General features: G+C 42.9%; 3 protein-coding genes across 3 annotated transcripts; all 3 read left to right on the top strand.

Annotated features, from left to right (window-relative positions):
• The first annotated feature begins 324 nt into the window (after window positions 1-324).
• Window positions 325-1302, top strand: LOC123440856 (putative glycine-rich cell wall structural protein 1). Its single transcript, XM_045117399.1, has one exon. The coding sequence runs from the start codon at window positions 362-364 to the stop codon at window positions 956-958; it is 597 nt and encodes a 198-aa protein (XP_044973334.1). The 5' UTR covers window positions 325-361; the 3' UTR covers window positions 959-1302.
• Window positions 1303-8958: 7656 nt separating this feature from the next.
• On the top strand, window positions 8959-9936 carry LOC123440855 (putative glycine-rich cell wall structural protein 1). The gene has a single exon (XM_045117398.1). The coding sequence runs from the start codon at window positions 8996-8998 to the stop codon at window positions 9590-9592; it is 597 nt and encodes a 198-aa protein (XP_044973333.1). The 5' UTR covers window positions 8959-8995; the 3' UTR covers window positions 9593-9936.
• Window positions 9937-17593: 7657 nt separating this feature from the next.
• Window positions 17594-18432, top strand: LOC123440854 (putative glycine-rich cell wall structural protein 1). The gene has a single exon (XM_045117396.1). It carries the CDS (start codon window positions 17631-17633, stop codon window positions 18225-18227), a length of 597 nt encoding a protein of 198 aa, XP_044973331.1. The 5' UTR covers window positions 17594-17630; the 3' UTR covers window positions 18228-18432.
• Window positions 18433-21082: the final 2650 nt, after the last annotated feature.

The following is a 21082-nucleotide window of genomic DNA, read 5'->3' as shown; positions in this document are numbered from 1 at the left end:
AGGGAAACTTCGAGGTTGCCCTCGCTCCTCTGCTCTAATGTCAACGTACGTACCACTAGAGCTAGCTAGGTGTGTTCAGCAGTGAATGCATGCTTGCATGTATCTTACAACTGTTGAACCCACATCGATGCGATCGCGGTCACGATTAGCAGTCAGTCATCATCGTTTACTTTTACCTGCACCAATTAAAGCGCTAATTATTCTAAGCCACCACTTGAGGGATGAGACATGACTTTGTCAAAAGCTCCACCCACCATCCCCAGCATGCATGGCCGGAAGCACCACTATAAATGTCCATACCATCTTTCCCTTAGAACTCACCTCATCTTACAGCAGTACACACTTCGATAAAATACACACAATGGTAGGCACAAAGCTAGTAGCGCTTGGCTATGTTGTCCTCTTGAGCATTGGACTGACCAATGCTACAAGGGTGGCCAGATACTCCACTGGAAGTGCCAGGGGAACGGGAGGAGGAGGAGGAGAGGGTGGGGGAACTGTGAGTGGTGGTGGGTCGGGTGCAGGAAGTGGAATTGGGTCTGGCGTGAGTTCTAGTAGTGGTAGCCATGCAAGCGGAGGAGGTGGAGGCGGCGGCGGAGGCGGTGGCCAAAATGGTGGAACTGGATATGGTAGCGGGTCTGGCTCCGGCTCTGGTTCTAGTCAATATAGTCAAGGATCTTCATATCCTTATGGTGGTGGACATGGTGGATATACTAGCGCTGGCGGTTCCGGTGGCGGCGGTGGTGGAGGGCAAGCTAGTGGTTATCGAGGATCTAGTGGATATGGGGCTGGTAGTGGCACTGGTTCCGGCTCTGCAACTGCTACTAACAATTGGTATAGACAAGGTAGTACAAACGCAGATGCTGGTGGAAATGGTGGTGGCGATGGCGGAGGAAGAAATGGTGGGAGTGGTGCAGGCAAAGGTGCCGGATCTGGGTATGGCAATGCCAACCCCTAGTTCTGTTTCTGTGAGGAATCTAAAAAAATGAAGCCTAACCTAGTGTGTCAAATCGATGTCTTCAACTCTTTTTTCATTTGTTTGTTATCATCTTACATATGATCAAATAAGGGCTTCATTGTTCTGGTGAAAAATGCACTAGTGTTTGTGATATATTCCAAGAATGTAACATGCCAATGTATCACTATTTATATGTATTAAGCTATACACCATCGTTTTGGTGTCAAAGACGTCACGTCTTTTTATGAAATCATGTATTATTTTTTATTTGAAAGCTTGTACGATTTTTGACATTGTGGTTGTTCTTACACTTTGCGAAATTTGATTTGCATTTAAGTTCCAAAGTTTGTTCTCAGTCTCAAATAGTTTATGTTGAAATGTCTAGGAGCTCTATATAATTTTTTGACAAAGATTTTTTTTGCCGGAATAGGGGGTTTCATTAACTGATAATAATATATTTACAATCCTTCAAAAGGAGCTACAAAATAGCAGATGTTGCATCTAGGATCCAGATGGATCTGTTTGCACTCTTAGCAGCTACTTGCGCGAGAGCATGGTCAACCTTATTTGCCCTGCATGGTGTATCATATGACTTGCTATCCGAGAACAACGATACCATCCTCTAGGCCTCCTTGTACTGGTACATAGCAACGATCTATTGTCTCCTCCATCCTTCAGGATATTATTGAGTGACAAGCTATCAGACTCAATGATCGAAGACATAGTAGCTTGTTTCGGGAAAAGATTAATACCCTCCACACACTCTCATCCACCCACTTACTCGGGATCATGACACCACCCATTCTATACATGATCGTCGCTAGAGTTGACCATAAACTAGCAAAAGTTGTATGTCAACAAAGCAAGTGCCTATAGTTCTACAAATAGGGGATTTCTTTGCTTGGCAAATGCTAATTATCCTCTAGTGTATTAAACCAGATGCTTTAGTTAGTTAGTTAGCCCTCTCAAGTAGTCTTCATGCAAGGAACACTACTACGAAATGAAACACTACTGACCCCTCATCACTGACCGGCTACCGGCGAAACATTGGTGATGAGTTTCAACACCGATCGGCCTCCTCAAAGGCATCAATGATGAGCCTCTTGCGGGTGTGACAGCAAGTGAACACAAATCGGCCGTCGGAGTACCACATGACTCTTAATTAGATGAATACACACCATGTGCACACTTTTATTGCCTATTAAGTTAGCAATTCCTATATATGTATGATATTAAGTTTGTAAAATAAAAATGTTGTTTACTTTATATGAACAGGGGATGGGCGCATTGTGTTGTGACCTTTTAGTGTACTATATATATTGCAGTGCACCTAAATGACACATTGGTAATGTTGATCTATTTTAAGTGCACTACATAAAATAAAAAGAACCGTTGTCCAAGCTCCCGACCTTGAATGGGGGAGGTTTAAATGTAGTTTCTAGTGAGTTAAAGGACTCATTGGAATGTACTTTCACGCGGTTGATGAATCTTTGATGGCAAGACTATTCTCCCAATTGAATCATCGTAGGCAAAGTCTATTTAGTTGAATATGTTTGTAGACAATTGTACATTTGACAATATATGCAAGAAATGCAATGCAATATTGTGCTCACATATTGCGTGAAGATAACTTTGTGTTGTAGTGCAAAATGGGGTGCATCCCCATTTTGCCTCACAAAAGGATGCCATCACTCACCGGAAGTCCTATGCAAATGTCCAGTCAATAAATAACTCCATGGAAGGCCCTTCTCAAAGTTATCACAGACCGACCAGTCTATAATGGACGGCATAACAAGACGACTAGTTCGCATGTATGTGATGCCAATGTTATCACTGACCCCTAGGCAATGACGGGCCTGATACTCATCTCTGATGATACAATTTGTCCGGTCAGCACTATTCAAATTTGTGGTAGGGGAAGGAACATACTCAATGCAGTAGTCATCCTTCTTGAGACTGACCATAAGATGCACCGAAAAACACTAGTCGGGTAGCTTTTAAAGTTGACGTTAAAAATGACAGTGAAAATGTGATGTCGTCGTTCCTTTAGTAGACACTCTGGGCAAAGGGCTTTTCCGATAAAGTGGTGTGCCTGGTTCACTAGTTCTGTATCCAGCGGTAGCATCGCTATAAAATTTCAATCCAAAAATGGCACCGACCAGGTGATTCGCTATCTCCAATGTGGTGGTCTACCAAAGTTGCAAATATGTTTTCTATTCGGGTTGAGCGCGTCAAACATACGGCCAGGTTATAGGAGAAGTACTGCTGCATCTTATTGACAGAGGCCTCTCAGTTCTGTAGTATGCTGTCCACACCGTTCTTTTATGAAACATGGCTTAACAAGAAACTTTTTTCTTTTTTAGAGTTCAAGCAGATTTCGTGTCTTATAATCTATTTGCATAAAAGTGAATTTTACTTTTTTGAAGAGGCCAATGTTTTAGACACATGATATGGTGATTTGTTAAGATGTGCGTAACGCGATTTCTTGATTAGATACTCTGTAACCCCAATCCATTATCAGTGTCTCACTAACGTGAAGTCAAAATATGTCGAAGGGCAATTAGTGAAACACATGAGTAGTTGGGAAGAGAAGATGTTCTTGGTTGGGGGGGGGGGTCTTGTTTAGTTGAACTGCACTCACAAACATGGTCCCCGATATGGTGTCTCTTTTCCAGACGGATGTAGATTCTTCTATTAGAGGGACAACGAAACGAAGAAGAAATATATATTGGCAAAATGAAGTGCGGTTTGCCGAACAAAAATCCATGCGGGTCATGGGCTTGGTATATAGGACCTCCAGGTTAAGAGCGATGTTTTACTTAGTCAATGGATGTACATGATTAGCACTTAGGAAGGTGTATTGCAAAACTCTTAGTTTGTCTTGAAGATTGAATTGCTTACCGTGCGTCCAACCTAGTTATCCGCATCTTCACATACATCGTTGGGATTCTTCACGTGTGGATGCTTTTTTAATTGTCAAGATTAAGACGCATGTAAGAATTAATTTAGTTGGGTGCCGTGTACTTCATCGTGGAGTATAATCGACTCAGTTATTCGGTGTAACCAAACATAACTAACACAAGCTGGGCACAACTAATATCAATTTGATCTTGTGTTAGTTGTCGTGCTTATCCACATGCAAAATGTTCTTGTACTGTGAAAAAACATGATAAAATCTATTATGTTAGAGTCAATTTGTTTTATCATGTTTTTCATGGAACAAGAACATTTTTGAATGTACACCGGGCATGGCTTACTGTATTTCCTTTTGGCAACCGGTACCTCTCTGATCTACCACCCACCACATGGTAGCCTTTCATCTTCTTTATTATTAGCGTGTGTTTGTGTTGTTGCCTTAAACAAACTTATTTTTATATATTATACACCCGAAATTGTAGTACGGACATGACGATTGCTTTATCAATAAAACAGAGAGAAAATCTGTTTTCGGGAGAAGACAATAGACGCTAGGGACCCCACTAGTAGAAAACAGAGCTTTGGTCCAAGGGAGATAAGAGCTATAATTCCGGTTCTGTTACGAACCAGGACCAATGGGTGCATCAGTCCCAGTTCATGAGGGTAGGGCACCGGCCGGGCAGGATCCTGGTTCGTCCGACCCCTTTGGTCCTGGTTACACACACGAACCGGGATCAATGGTTGTCGCTCCTGGCGTAGCACCTGTAGTCTCGGTTGGTGGTTGAAACCTGGACTAAAGATGAGTGTTTTGTCCCGATTCTTGCCACCAACTGGGACCAAAGAGATGCCTATATATACCCTCGCCCGTGCCCACCCTCTTTTCTGTTTTTTGGCCATGTGGGATGTCTGCATGCCCTGCTTTGTTCACCGTTCTATGCATGCACATGAGGTGTTCGATGAAATGACCGAGCCACACTTAAGCTTTCTTCTCTCCAAGCTTGACCTTCAATCTCCATTTTCCTCAAGATTTGTCTAGGTTTGGCGGTGCACCAACTACACAAGTGTTCTAAAAGGTTAGCTACTTTATCCTTTCATCTCTCGCTGCTAGTTTAGCTCATTTCAAATGCTCTAGAAGTAGAGTGGTTTGTGGGTTTTAGTGTAGGAGTGTATGTGGGAGTTCTTTTGATTTATATGTACAATATGAGCTCAAATTAACTTCTTACAGTCTGCACATGTGTAGGTGACATCCCGTCCACGTCCTCACCGTCGTCGATCGCCCGCGTCGATCTCGTCACCGGCACCACCGTGGTGGCTTCCACGTAGCTAGCTCGTTCAGCCTGATTTCACGGATCCTTGCTACCCCGTGGATAGTATCGCAGAGGCTGAACATTGTATGCTAATGGCAAAATGCCAGAACCTGACCTTGAAAGCGGCGCTCGACTCTGTTGTACCTCCTCGAGCTGAGGAAACTTTCCATTGCCGTCCGATTCGACATGATTATGATATTGTGACGGTGGATGAAATAATGGAGGGATTTGAGGAGTTGGCGCTTGACTACCCTACAGGTGAAGGGGAGAGTCATTTGGAAAATTCTCTAAGGTCTATATGTCTAGGAGTACATCAAGCTCCCAAACTGGATGCCTTAGCAGACTGATCAGCTGACTCCTCCTCCTCCGGCGCATGAGCGCACTCCGCCTCCTCCGGCGCATGAGCGCACTCCTCCTCCTCCTCCCTTGCCTCCTTCGGCGTGTGAGCGCACTCCGCCTCCTTATCCGCCTCCTCTGACACATCAACAAAGGCGGAAGATACAAGAGGCGGGAAGAAAATCAAATTTGGTCCAAGCCTAAAGGCTCCTGCAAAGTTAGTTACCATATGAGAGGACTAAGGAGGAAAACGCGGTAATCATGGATGCCTATAATAAGGCCTTTTTTGCACCGAAACGTCCACCTCCAAAGGACAAAATTGATCCAGTAAAAGCAAAGCGTTGTCTGGATGCCCTTAAGCGACCACCACCGCGTGTGCTGCCATCACACTATAAGCGAATTCTTGGAAAGACATATGATCAAGCGAACAGTAGGGAAGCTTAAGTACCAGTGGTGCAAGAAGTGGGAAAACAATTCCCCAGCTCGGCGAAGAGGATAAGCAATCATGCCGCCGTATCAATGTGTTTATCGATGTTGCTAATATTGACCCGGGGTCCTGGTTTTGCTCTTGGTGATTACTTAAGCGAAGATCTACAGTTCGAAACTGCCCCCGTAGTAGCCCTTATATACAAGCATGGGAAGCCTCTCGTCAAACCTGAGCAGTTGACGGAACAATCAACGATGATGCGAAGACTACATGATCGATACTTGAAAGCCTGCATGGATGGCACCAACAGTATCTACGTGTGAATTAAAGATAAGCACTTTTATAGTGAAAATGGGTCGTTGTACATTGAGTTTGATGAATTCTTTCAGTTATACAATCAAGATGCCCTTGACAAAACGATCGTCAGTTCCTATAGTCTGTAAGTATTATTTCTATAATTAAGTCACTAGCTCAGCTCCTTCATTATTGCGTGTAACTATCCTTACTATATTATGCAGATTGAAGATCCTCGAATGCAAAAGAGGACAAATATATGACATTGGGTTTATTAACCCAAATACCGCAAATGCACATAACGTATGTAAGACTCCCATGGATAGCGGGATATTGTTGCTAACTGTGTTACTTCGACAACATGAGAAAAGGAAAATACTATTTCCTTCCAACTTCGAGTGAGTGTTACTAGTTGTCTTCGACACATTCTGTTTCACTTACTCAAGGCTAAGTGTAATTGATGAGTTATGTGTGCGCAGGTTTCACTTTGTTCTGTTAATCATTAGGCTTGACGAGGGACTAGTACTTGTCTTGGACTTGCTACGAAAGACCCTACAGAGTTGGCGCCGATTAATGAAATGCTCGAAAAGTACGTTCAATCATTATCACACCATGTCGACAACTTTCTTTCATTTTCTAATATCAAGTGATCGTTTTATTTGCCGTGCAGTGTTTGGAAAAAGTTCACCAAGACCGCTAAAGGTGAATGGAATAAGGAGCTGCGATTTTCCTTCTCAAAAGTAAGTAGTACTAGCTAGTTCCGCACATCTTTCATTCATTCTAGTTTCAATACCAGTATCGTGCTTGACTATTATTTTGATCGAACTGTATTCTCGTAAAGTACTGCTTGAGACAGGATCCCGGACTAATTTCTGTGGATACTTCGTTTGCGAGTGGATTCACCAGATGACCTGTGATAACGGCAGATCTTTTAACGAACTTGATTTACGTAAACAATATTCACATTTTTATTTTATTACCAACAACCGTGTTGAGTTTGATTCATATATATTAGCTAGTTAGGAATCGCGAGAGTTGTTATATATTGTATATATGCATGATCGTGTACTATATGTAGTGGGGTCGAGTTGTTCGACCAAGTACGGAGAAAGAGTGGTCACTTGTCTCAATATATGTTCATGATGACGATGTTGTGTAATTAATGGTTCCTTCATTTGCTTATTAGCTAGCGTCGAGTTCTCTCTTATAGTAGCTACCGTCGATCAAGTACGAAAAAAGAGAGGTCACTTCTCTCTATATATAGTACTCCCTCCGTCCCAAAATAACTGTCTCAACTTTACACTAGCTCTAATACAAAGTTGTACTAAGCTGGGACGGAGGGAGTAGCTAGCTAACACAATATGAAACCCCTAAAACCCTCAAAAAATCCTAAACCCCCCATTTAAAAAAAAACCCGACGCCAGCGAGCTGCTGACGCTTGGCTGCCTTTTGGTCCCGATTGGTGTTACCAACCGGGACTAAAGGTCCTCCTGCCTGAACGCCCCGCAGCGGCCACGTGGAGCTCCTTTGGTCCCGGTTCGTAAGCCAAGCGGGACAAAAGGTTCTGGATATTTGTCCCATTTGTTCGGTCCCGGTTTGAAGAAACCGGGACTAAAGGCCCATTGGAACCGGGTTTAATGTCCTTTTTTCACTAGTGTCCATTGATTATTTATGTATGTTATGGCTGGTTTTGTCAATGATGTTAGGCATTTATCAGGGGGGAAAAATGTTGAGCGTGTAATTACGCTGTTCAGTTGATAAAACAGTTAGGTATCATGGTTTGTAGAGCTAGAGCATCTCCGCTCAATACTAATTTGATCAAAACTAACACTCCATCCGTTCCTAAATATAAGTTTTGTAGAGATTTTACTACGGACTATATACGAAGTAAAATGAATGAATGTATAGTCTAAAGTATGTGTATATAGATAGTATGTAGTTTATAGTAATTTTTTAAAAAAGACTTATATTTAGAAACGAAGGGAGTAAGTAACAAAGGGATGCCTAGTGTATGCTGCATGCAGGCAGCAGTTTAGCATTAGCAGCGGCATGTACATAGACGCTCAAGTCCATCCCAGGGATTGCATGGCATCGGGCAATGGCAAGCTGGACTTTCAACACTTGGACCCGTCGAGCAAGCTGCCCACTTGATCACCCAAATCCTACTAATCAGTAGTTCTTCATGCTCAAGCACGTGGGCCTACGTTGAACTAGTCCGGGCATCAAATAATATGGTGTACGGTGCTGGCATGAACCTGGTTTTGGATCGAGATCTTGCTATGCATCCACTTGAACTTGATCATCTGCTAATCGGTAGTTCTTCATGCACGGCTACTTGACCCAATGACTCGATTACATGGGTGGAGTCGTCGTTTACTTCGACCCCAAATTTAGCTAGGGAAACTTCGAGGTTGCCCTCGCTCCTCTGCTCTAATGTCAACGTACGTACCACTAGAGCTAGCTAGGTGTGTTCAGCAGTGAATGCATGCTTGCATGTATCTTACAACTGTTGAACCCACATCGATGCGATCGCGGTCACGATTAGCAGTCAGTCATCATCGTTTACTTTTACCTGCACCAATTAAAGCGCTAATTATTCTAAGCCACCACTTGAGGGATGAGACATGACTTTGTCAAAAGCTCCACCCACCATCCCCAGCATGCATGGCCGGAAGCACCACTATAAATGTCCATACCATCTTTCCCTTAGAACTCACCTCATCTTACAGCAGTACACACTTCGATAAAATACACACAATGGTAGGCACAAAGCTAGTAGCGCTTGGCTATGTTGTCCTCTTGAGCATTGGACTGACCAATGCTACAAGGGTGGCCAGATACTCCACTGGAAGTGCCAGGGGAACGGGAGGAGGAGGAGGAGAGGGTGGGGGAACTGTGAGTGGTGGTGGGTCGGGTGCAGGAAGTGGAATTGGGTCTGGTGTGAGTTCTAGTAGTGGTAGCCATGCAAGCGGAGGAGGTGGAGGTGGCGGCGGAGGCGGTGGCCAAAATGGTGGAACTGGATATGGTAGCGGGTCTGGCTCCGGCTCTGGTTCTAGTCAATATAGTCAAGGATCTTCATATCCTTATGGTGGTGGACATGGTGGATATACTAGCGCTGGCGGTTCCGGTGGCGGCGGTGGTGGAGGGCAAGCTAGTGGTTATCGAGGATCTAGTGGATATGGGGCTGGTAGTGGCACTGGTTCCGGCTCTGCAACTGCTACTAACAATTGGTATAGACAAGGTAGTACAAACGCAGATGCTGGTGGAAATGGTGGTGGCGATGGCGGAGGAAGAAATGGTGGGAGTGGTGCAGGCAAAGGTGCCGGATCTGGGTATGGCAATGCCAACCCCTAGTTCTGTTTCTGTGAGGAATCTAAAAAAATGAAGCCTAACCTAGTGTGTCAAATCGATGTCTTCAACTCTTTTTTCATTTGTTTGTTATCATCTTACATATGATCAAATAAGGGCTTCATTGTTCTGGTGAAAAATGCACTAGTGTTTGTGATATATTCCAAGAATGTAACATGCCAATGTATCACTATTTATATGTATTAAGCTATACACCATCGTTTTGGTGTCAAAGACGTCACGTCTTTTTATGAAATCATGTATTATTTTTTATTTGAAAGCTTGTACGATTTTTGACATTGTGGTTGTTCTTACACTTTGCGAAATTTGATTTGCATTTAAGTTCCAAAGTTTGTTCTCAGTCTCAAATAGTTTATGTTGAAATGTCTAGGAGCTCTATATAATTTTTTGACAAAGATTTTTTTTGCCGGAATAGGGGGTTTCATTAACTGATAATAATATATTTACAATCCTTCAAAAGGAGCTACAAAATAGCAGATGTTGCATCTAGGATCCAGATGGATCTGTTTGCACTCTTAGCAGCTACTTGCGCGAGAGCATGGTCAACCTTATTTGCCCTGCATGGTGTATCATATGACTTGCTATCCGAGAACAACGATACCATCCTCTAGGCCTCCTTGTACTGGTACATAGCAACGATCTATTGTCTCCTCCATCCTTCAGGATATTATTGAGTGACAAGCTATCAGACTCAATGATCGAAGACATAGTAGCTTGTTTCGGGAAAAGATTAATACCCTCCACACACTCTCATCCACCCACTTACTCGGGATCATGACACCACCCATTCTATACATGATCGTCGCTAGAGTTGACCATAAACTAGCAAAAGTTGTATGTCAACAAAGCAAGTGCCTATAGTTCTACAAATAGGGGATTTCTTTGCTTGGCAAATGCTAATTATCCTCTAGTGTATTAAACCAGATGCTTTAGTTAGTTAGTTAGCCCTCTCAAGTAGTCTTCATGCAAGGAACACTACTACGAAATGAAACACTACTGACCCCTCATCACTGACCGGCTACCGGCGAAACATTGGTGATGAGTTTCAACACCGATCGGCCTCCTCAAAGGCATCAATGATGAGCCTCTTGCGGGTGTGACAGCAAGTGAACACAAATCGGCCGTCGGAGTACCACATGACTCTTAATTAGATGAATACACACCATGTGCACACTTTTATTGCCTATTAAGTTAGCAATTCCTATATATGTATGATATTAAGTTTGTAAAATAAAAATGTTGTTTACTTTATATGAACAGGGGATGGGCGCATTGTGTTGTGACCTTTTAGTGTACTATATATATTGCAGTGCACCTAAATGACACATTGGTAATGTTGATCTATTTTAAGTGCACTACATAAAATAAAAAGAACCATTGTCCAAGCTCCCGACCTTGAATGGGGGAGGTTTAAATGTAGTTTCTAGTGAGTTAAAGGACTCATTGGAATGTACTTTCACGCGGTTGATGAATCTTTGATGGCAAGACTATTCTCCCAATTGAATCATCGTAGGCAAAGTCTATTTAGTTGAATATGTTTGTAGACAATTGTACATTTGACAATATATGCAAGAAATGCAATGCAATATTGTGCTCACATATTGCGTGAAGATAACTTTGTGTTGTAGTGCAAAATGGGGTGCATCCCCATTTTGCCTCACAAAAGGATGCCATCACTCACCGAAAGTCCTATGCAAATGTCCAGTCAATAAATAACTCCATGGAAGGCCCTTCTCAAAGTTATCACAGACCGACCAGTCTATAATGGACGGCATAACAAGACGACTAGTTCGCATGTATGTGATGCCAATGTTATCACTGACCCCTAGGCAATGACGGGCCTGATACTCATCTCTGATGATACAATTTGTCCGGTCAGCACTATTCAAATTTGTGGTAGGGGAAGGAACATACTCAATGCAGTAGTCATCCTTCTTGAGACTGACCATAAGATGCACCGAAAAACACTAGTCGGGTAGCTTTTAAAGTTGACGTTAAAAATGACAGTGAAAATGTGATGTCGTCGTTCCTTTAGTAGACACTCTGGGCAAAGGGCTTTTCCGATAAAGTGGTGTGCCTGGTTCACTAGTTCTGTATCCAGCGGTAGCATCGCTATAAAATTTCAATCCAAAAATGGCACCGACCAGGTGATTCGCTATCTCCAATGTGGTGGTCTACCAAAGTTGCAAATATGTTTTCTATTCGGGTTGAGCGCGTCAAACATACGGCCAGGTTATAGGAGAAGTACTGCTGCATCTTATTGACAGAGGCCTCTCAGTTCTGTAGTATGCTGTCCACACCGTTCTTTTATGAAACATGGCTTAACAAGAAACTTTTTTCTTTTTTAGAGTTCAAGCAGATTTCGTGTCTTATAATCTATTTGCATAAAAGTGAATTTTACTTTTTTGAAGAGGCCAATGTTTTAGACACATGATATGGTGATTTGTTAAGATGTGCGTAACGCGATTTCTTGATTAGATACTCTGTAACCCCAATCCATTATCAGTGTCTCACTAACGTGAAGTCAAAATATGTCGAAGGGCAATTAGTGAAACACATGAGTAGTTGGGAAGAGAAGATGTTCTTGGTTGGGGGGGGGGGGTCTTGTTTAGTTGAACTGCACTCACAAACATGGTCCCCGATATGGTGTCTCTTTTCCAGACGGATGTAGATTCTTCTATTAGAGGGACAACGAAACGAAGAAGAAATATATATTGGCAAAATGAAGTGCGGTTTGCCGAACAAAAATCCATGCGGGTCATGGGCTTGGTATATAGGACCTCCAGGTTAAGAGCGATGTTTTACTTAGTCAATGGATGTACATGATTAGCACTTAGGAAGGTGTATTGCAAAACTCTTAGTTTGTCTTGAAGATTGAATTGCTTACCGTGCGTCCAACCTAGTTATCCGCATCTTCACATACATCGTTGGGATTCTTCACGTGTGGATGCTTTTTTAATTGTCAAGATTAAGACGCATGTAAGAATTAATTTAGTTGGGTGCCGTGTACTTCATCGTGGAGTATAATCGACTCAGTTATTCGGTGTAACCAAACATAACTAACACAAGCTGGGCACAACTAATATCAATTTGATCTTGTGTTAGTTGTCGTGCTTATCCACATGCAAAATGTTCTTGTACTGTGAAAAAACATGATAAAATCTATTATGTTAGAGTCAATTTGTTTTATCATGTTTTTCATGGAACAAGAACATTTTTGAATGTACACCGGGCATGGCTTACTGTATTTCCTTTTGGCAACCGGTACCTCTCTGATCTACCACCCACCACATGGTAGCCTTTCATCTTCTTTATTATTAGCGTGTGTTTGTGTTGTTGCCTTAAACAAACTTATTTTTATATATTATACACCCGAAATTGTAGTACGGACATGACGATTGCTTTATCAATAAAACAGAGAGAAAATCTGTTTTCGGGAGAAGACAATAGACGCTAGGGACCCCACTAGTAGAAAACAGAGCTTTGGTCCAAGGGAGATAAGAGCTATAATTCCGGTTCTGTTACGAACCAGGACCAATGGGTGCATCAGTCCCAGTTCATGAGGGTAGGGCACCGGCCGGGCAGGAACCTGGTTCGTCCGACCCCTTTGGTCCTGGTTACACACACGAACCGGGATCAATGGTTGTCGCTCCTGGCGTAGCACCTGTAGTCTCGGTTGGTGGTTGAAACCTGGACTAAAGATGAGTGTTTTGTCCCGATTCTTGCCACCAACTGGGACCAAAGAGATGCCTATATATACCCTCGCCCGTGCCCACCCTCTTTTCTGTTTTTTGGCCATGTGGGATGTCTGCATGCCCTGCTTTGTTCACCGTTCTATGCATGCACATGAGGTGTTCGATGAAATGACCGAGCCACACTTAAGCTTTCTTCTCTCCAAGCTTGACCTTCAATCTCCATTTTCCTCAAGATTTGTCTAGGTTTGGCGGTGCACCAACTACACAAGTGTTCTAAAAGGTTAGCTACTTTATCCTTTCATCTCTCGCTGCTAGTTTAGCTCATTTCAAATGCTCTAGAAGTAGAGTGGTTTGTGGGTTTTAGTGTAGGAGTGTATGTGGGAGTTCTTTTGATTTATATGTACAATATGAGCTCAAATTAACTTCTTACAGTCTGCACATGTGTAGGTGACATCCCGTCCACGTCCTCACCGTCGTCGATCGCCCGCGTCGATCTCGTCACCGGCACCACCGTGGTGGCTTCCACGTAGCTAGCTCGTTCAGCCTGATTTCACGGATCCTTGCTACCCCGTGGATAGTATCGCAGAGGCTGAACATTGTATGCTAATGGCAAAATGCCAGAACCTGACCTTGAAAGCGGCGCTCGACTCTGTTGTACCTCCTCGAGCTGAGGAAACTTTCCATTGCCGTCCGATTCGACATGATTATGATATTGTGACGGTGGATGAAATAATGGAGGGATTTGAGGAGTTGGCGCTTGACTACCCTACAGGTGAAGGGGAGAGTCATTTGGAAAATTCTCTAAGGTCTATATGTCTAGGAGTACATCAAGCTCCCAAACTGGATGCCTTAGCAGACTGATCAGCTGACTCCTCCTCCTCCGGCGCATGAGCGCACTCCGCCTCCTCCGGCGCATGAGCGCACTCCTCCTCCTCCTCCCTTGCCTCCTTCGGCGTGTGAGCGCACTCCGCCTCCTTATCCGCCTCCTCTGACACATCAACAAAGGCGGAAGATACAAGAGGCGGGAAGAAAATCAAATTTGGTCCAAGCCTAAAGGCTCCTGCAAAGTTAGTTACCATATGAGAGGACTAAGGAGGAAAACGCGGTAATCATGGATGCCTATAATAAGGCCTTTTTTGCACCGAAACGTCCACCTCCAAAGGACAAAATTGATCCAGTAAAAGCAAAGCGTTGTCTGGATGCCCTTAAGCGACCACCACCGCGTGTGCTGCCATCACACTATAAGCGAATTCTTGGAAAGACATATGATCAAGCGAAGCAGTAGGGAAGCTTAAGTACCAGTGGTGCAAGAAGTGGGAAAACAATTCCCCAGCTCGGCGAAGAGGATAAGCAATCATGCCGCCGTATCAATGTGTTTATCGATGTTGCTAATATTGACCCGGGGTCCTGGTTTTGCTCTTGGTGATTACTTAAGCGAAGATCTACAGTTCGAAACTGCCCCCGTAGTAGCCCTTATATACAAGCATGGGAAGCCTCTCGTCAAACCTGAGCAGTTGACGGAACAATCAACGATGATGCGAAGACTACATGATTGATACTTGAAAGCCTGCATGGATGGCACCAACAGTATCTACGTGTGAATTAAAGATAAGCACTTTTATAGTGAAAATGGGTCGTTGTACATTGAGTTTGATGAATTCTTTCAGTTATACAATCAAGATGCCCTTGACAAAACGATCGTCAGTTCCTATAGTCTGTAAGTATTATTTCTATAATTAAGTCACTAGCTCAGCTCCTTCATTATTGCGTGTAACTATCCTTACTATATTATGCAGATTGAAGATCCTCGAATGCAAAAGAGGACAAATATATGACATTGGGTTTATTAACCCAAATACCGCAAATGCACATAACGTATGTAAGACTCCCATGGATAGCGGGATATTGTTGCTAACTGTGTTACTTCGACAACATGAGAAAAGGAAAATACTATTTCCTTCCAACTTCGAGTGAGTGTTACTAGTTGTCTTCGACACATTCTGTTTCACTTACTCAAGGCTAAGTGTAATTGATGAGTTATGTGTGCGCAGGTTTCACTTTGTTCTGTTAATCATTAGGCTTGACGAGGGACTAGTACTTGTCTTGGACTTGCTACGAAAGACCCTACAGAGTTGGCGCCGATTAATGAAATGCTCGAAAAGTACGTTCAATCATTATCACACCATGTCGACAACTTTCTTTCATTTTCTAATATCAAGTGATCGTTTTATTTGCCGTGCAGTGTTTGGAAAAAGTTCACCAAGACCGCTAAAGGTGAATGGAATAAGGAGCTGCGATTTTCCTTCTCAAAAGTAAGTAGTACTAGCTAGTTCCGCACATCTTTCATTCATTCTAGTTTCAATACCAGTATCGTGCTTGACTATTATTTTGATCGAACTGTATTCTCGTAAAGTACTGCTTGAGACAGGATCCCGGACTAATTTCTGTGAATACTTCGTTTGCGAGTGGATTCACCAGATGACCTGTGATAACGGCAGATCTTTTAACGAACTTGATTTACGTAAACAATATTCACATTTTTATTTTATTACCAACAACCGTGTTGAGTTTGATTCATATATATTAGCTAGTTAGGAATCGCGAGAGTTATTATATATTGTATATATGCATGATCGTGTACTATATGTAGTGGGGTCGAGTTGTTCGACCAAGTACGGAGAAAGAGTGGTCACTTGTCTCAATATATGTTCATGATGACGATGTTGTGTAATTAATGGTTCCTTCATTTGCTTATTAGCTAGCGTCGAGTTCTCTCTTATAGTAGCTACCGTCGATCAAGTACGAAAAAAGAGAGGTCACTTCTCTCTATATATAGTACTCCCTCCGTCCCAAAATAACTGTCTCAACTTTACACTAGCTCTAATACAAAGTTGTACTAAGCTGGGACGGAGGGAGTAGCTAGCTAACACAATATGAAACCCCTAAAACCCTCAAAAAATCCTAAACCCCCCATTTAAAAAAAAACCCGACGCCAGCGAGCTGCTGACGCTTGGCTGCCTTTTGGTCCCGATTGGTGTTACCAACCGGGACTAAAGGTCCTCCTGCCTGAACGCCCCGCAGCGGCCACGTGGAGCTCCTTTGGTCCCGGTTCGTAAGCCAAGCGGGACAAAAGGTTCTGGATATTTGTCCCATTTGTTCGGTCCCGGTTTGAAGAAACCGGGACTAAAGGCCCATTGGAACCGGGTTTAATGTCCTTTTTTCACTAGTGTCCATTGATTATTTATGTATGTTATGGCTGGTTTTGTCAATGATGTTAGGCATTTATCAGGGGAGAAAAATGTTGAGCGTGTAATTACGCTGTTCAGTTGATAAAACAGTTAGGTATCATGGTTTGTAGAGCTAGAGCATCTCCGCTCAATACTAATTTGATCAAAACTAACACTCCATCCGTTCCTAAATATAAGTTTTGTAGAGATTTTACTACGGACTATATACGAAGTAAAATGAATGAATGTATAGTCTAAAGTATGTGTATATAGATAGTATGTAGTTTATAGTAATTTTTTAAAAAAGACTTATATTTAAAAACGAAGGGAGTAAGTAACAAAGGGATGCCTAGTGTATGCTGCATGCAGGCAGCAGTTTAGCATTAGCAGCGGCATGTACATAGACGCTCAAGTCCATCCCAGGGATTGCATGGCATCGGGCAATGGCAAGCTGGACTTTCAACACTTGGACCCGTCGAGCAAGCTGCCCACTTGATCACCCAAATCCTACTAATCAGTAGTTCTTCATGCTCAAGCACGTGGGCCTACGTTGAACTAGTCCGGGCATCAAATAATATGGTGTACGGTGCTGGCATGAACCTGGTTTTGGATCGAGATCTTGCTATGCATCCACTTGAACTTGATCATCTGCTAATCGGTAGTTCTTCATGCACGGCTACTTGACCCAATGACTCGATTACATGGGTGGAGTCGTCGTTTACTTCGACCCCAAATTTAGCTAGGGAAACTTCGAGGTTGCCCCGCTCCTCTGCTCTAATGTCAACGTACGTACCACTAGAGCTAGCTAGGTGTGTTCAGCAGTGAATGCATGCTTGCATGTATCTTACAACTGTTGAACCCACATCGATGCGATCGCGGTCACGATTAGCAGTCAGTCATCATCGTTTACTTTTACCTGCACCAATTAAAGCGCTAATTATTCTAAGCCACCACTTGAGGGATGAGACATGACTTTGTCAAAAGCTCCACCCACCATCCCCAGCATGCATGGCCGGAAGCACCACTATAAATGTCCATACCATCTTTCCCTTAGAACTCACCTCATCTTACAGCAGTACACACTTCGATAAAATACACACAATGGTAGGCACAAAGCTAGTAGCGCTTGGCTATGTTGTCCTCTTGAGCATTGGACTGACCAATGCTACAAGGGTGGCCAGATACTCCACTGGAAGTGCCAGGGGAACGGGAGGAGGAGGAGGAGAGGGTGGGGGAACTGTGAGTGGTGGTGGGTCGGGTGCAGGAAGTGGAATTGGGTCTGGTGTGAGTTCTAGTAGTGGTAGCCATGCAAGCGGAGGAGGTGGAGGTGGCGGCGGAGGCGGTGGCCAAAATGGTGGAACTGGATATGGTAGCGGGTCTGGCTCCGGCTCTGGTTCTAGTCAATATAGTCAAGGATCTTCATATCCTTATGGTGGTGGACATGGTGGATATACTAGCGCTGGCGGTTCCGGTGGCGGCGGTGGTGGAGGGCAAGCTAGTGGTTATCGAGGATCTAGTGGATATGGGGCTGGTAGTGGCACTGGTTCCGGCTCTGCAACTGCTACTAACAATTGGTATAGACAAGGTAGTACAAACGCAGATGCTGGTGGAAATGGTGGTGGCGATGGCGGAGGAAGAAATGGTGGGAGTGGTGCGGGCAAAGGTGCTGGATCTGGGTATGGCAATGCCAACCCCTAGTTCTGTTTCTGTGAGGAATCTAAAAAAATGAAGCCTAACCTAGTGTGTCAAATCGATGTCTTCAACTCTTTTTTCATTTGTTTGTTATCATCTTACATATGATCAAATAAGGGCTTCATTGTTCTGGTGAAAAATGCACTAGTGTTTGTGATATATTCCAAGAATGTAACATGTCAATGTATCACTATTTATATGTATTAAGCTATACACCATCGTTGTGGTATCAAAGACGTCACGTCTTTTTATGAAATCATGAATTATTTTTTAGTTGAAAGCTTGTACGATTTTTGACATTGTGCTTGTTCTTACACTTTGCGAAATTTGATTTGCATTTAAGTTCCAATGTTTGTTCCCAGTCTGAAATAGTTTATGTTGAAATGTCTAGGAGCTCTATATAATTTTTTGACAAAGCTTTTTTTTTTGCCGGAATAGGGGGTTTCATTAACTGATAATAATATATTTACAATCCTTCAAAAGGAGCTACAAAATAGCAGATGTTGCATCTAGGATCCAGATGGATCTGTTTGCACTCTTAGCAGCTACTTGCGCGAGAGCATGGTCAACCTTATTTGCCCTGCATGGTGTATCATATGACTTGCTATCCGAGAACAACGATACCATCCTCTAGGCCTCCTTGTACTGGTACATAGCAACGATCTATTGTCTCCTCCATCCTTCAGGATATTATTGAGTGACAAGCTATCAGACTCAATGATCGAAGACATAGTAGCTTGTTTCGGGAAAAGATTAATACCCTCCACACACTCTCATCCACCCACTTACTCGGGATCATGACACCACCCATTCTATACATGATCGTCGCTAGAGTTGACCATAAACTAGCAAAAGTTGTATGTCAACAAAGCAAGTGCCTATAGTTCTACAAATAGGGGATTTCTTTGCTTGGCAAATGCTAATTATCCTCTAGTGTATTAAACCAGATGCTTTAGTTAGTTAGTTAGCCCTCTCAAGTAGTCTTCATGCAAGGAACACTACTACGAAATGAAACACTACTGACCCCTCATCACTGACCGGCTACCGGCGAAACATTGGTGATGAGTTTCAACACTGATCGGCCTCCTCAAAGGCATCAATGATGAGCCTCTTGCGGGTGTGACAGCAAGTGAACACAAATCGGCCGTCGGAGTACCACATGACTCTTAATTAGATGAATACACACCATGTGCACACTTTTATTGCCTATTAAGTTAGCAATTCCTATAATGTATGATATTAAGTTTGTAAAATAAAAATGTTGTTTACTTTATATGAACAGGGGATGGGCGCATTGTGTTGTGACCTTTTAGTGTACTATATATATTGCAGTGCACCTAAATGACACATTGGTAATGTTGATCTATTTTAAGTGCACTACATAAAATAAAAAAGAACCGTTGTCCAAGCTCCCGACCTTGAATGGGGGAGGTTTAAATGTAGTTTCTAGTGAGTTAAAGGACTCATTGGAATGTACTTTCACGCGGTTGATGAATCTTTGATGGCAAGACTATTCTCCCAATTGAATCATCGTAGGCAAAGTCTATTTAGTTGAATATGTTTGTAGACAATTGTACATTTGACAATATATGCAAGAAATGCAATGCAATATTGTGCTCACATATTGCGTGAAGATAACTTTGTGTTGTAGTGCAAAATGGGGTGCATCCCCATTTTGCCTCACAAAAGGATGCCATCACTCACCGGAAGTCCTATGCAAATGTCCAGTCAATAAATAACTCCATGGAAGGCCCTTCTCAAAGTTATCACAGACCGACCAGTCTATAATGGACGACATAACAAGACGACTAGTTCGCATGTATGTGATGCCAATGTTATCACTGACCCCTAGGCAATGACGGGCCTGATACTCATCTCTGATGATACAATTTGTCCGGTCAGCACTATTCAAATTTGTGGTAGGGGAAGGAACATACTCGATGCAGTGGTGATCCTTCTTGAGACTGACCATAAGATGCACCGAAAAACACTAGTCGGGTAGCTTTTAAAGTTGACGTTAAAAATGACAGTGAAAATGTGATGTCGTCGTTCCTTTAGTAGACACTCTGGGCAAAGGGCTTTTCTGATAAAGTGGTGTGCCTGGTTCACTAGTTTTGTATCCAGAGGTAGCATCGCTATAAACTTTCAATCCAAAAATGGCCCCGACCAGGTGATTCGCTATCTCCAATGTGGTGGTCTACCAAAGTTGCAAATATGTTTTCTATTCGGGTTGAGCGCGTCAAACATACGGCCAGGTTATAGGAGAAGTACTACTGCATCTTATTGACAGAGGCCTCTCAGTTCTGTAGTATGCTGTCCACACCATTCTTTTATGAAACATGGCCTAACAAGAAACTTTTTTCTTTTTTAGAGTTCAAGCAGATTTCGTGTCTTATAATCTATTTGCATAAAAGTGAATTTTACTTTTTTGAAGAGGCCAATGTTTTAGACACATGATATGGTGATTTGTTAAGATGTGCGTAACGCGATTTCTTGATTAGATACTCTGTAACCCCAATCCATTATCAGTGTCTCACCAACGTGAAGTCAAAATATGTCGAAGGGCAATTAGTGAAACACATGAGTAGTTGGGAAGAGAAGATGTTCTTGGTTGGGGGGGGGGGGTCTTGTTTAGTTGAACTGCACTCACAAACATGGTCCCCGATATGGTGTCTCTTTTCCAGATGGATGTAGATTCTTCTATTAGAGGGACAACGAAACGAAGAAGAAATATATATTGGCAAAATGAAGTGCGGTTTGCCGAACAAAAATCCATGCGGGTCATGGGCTTGGTATATAGGACCTCCAGGTTAAGAGCGATGTTTTACTTAGTCAATGGATGTACATGATTAGCACTTAGG

This window comes from Hordeum vulgare, chromosome 3H (assembly GCF_904849725.1).
Source record: "Hordeum vulgare subsp. vulgare chromosome 3H, MorexV3_pseudomolecules_assembly, whole genome shotgun sequence".
NCBI lineage: Eukaryota > Viridiplantae > Streptophyta > Magnoliopsida > Poales > Poaceae > Hordeum > Hordeum vulgare.
The sequence above is the reverse complement of the archived record's forward strand: the minus strand, read 5'-3'. Positions and strand labels throughout refer to the sequence as shown.

Coding starts and splice junctions, on each gene's coding strand:
- LOC123440854 (XM_045117396.1), top strand. CDS start 17,631: ATGGTAGGCACAAAGCTAGTAGCGCTTGGCTATGTTGTCCTCTTGAGC.
- LOC123440855 (XM_045117398.1), top strand. CDS start 8,996: ATGGTAGGCACAAAGCTAGTAGCGCTTGGCTATGTTGTCCTCTTGAGC.
- LOC123440856 (XM_045117399.1), top strand. CDS start 362: ATGGTAGGCACAAAGCTAGTAGCGCTTGGCTATGTTGTCCTCTTGAGC.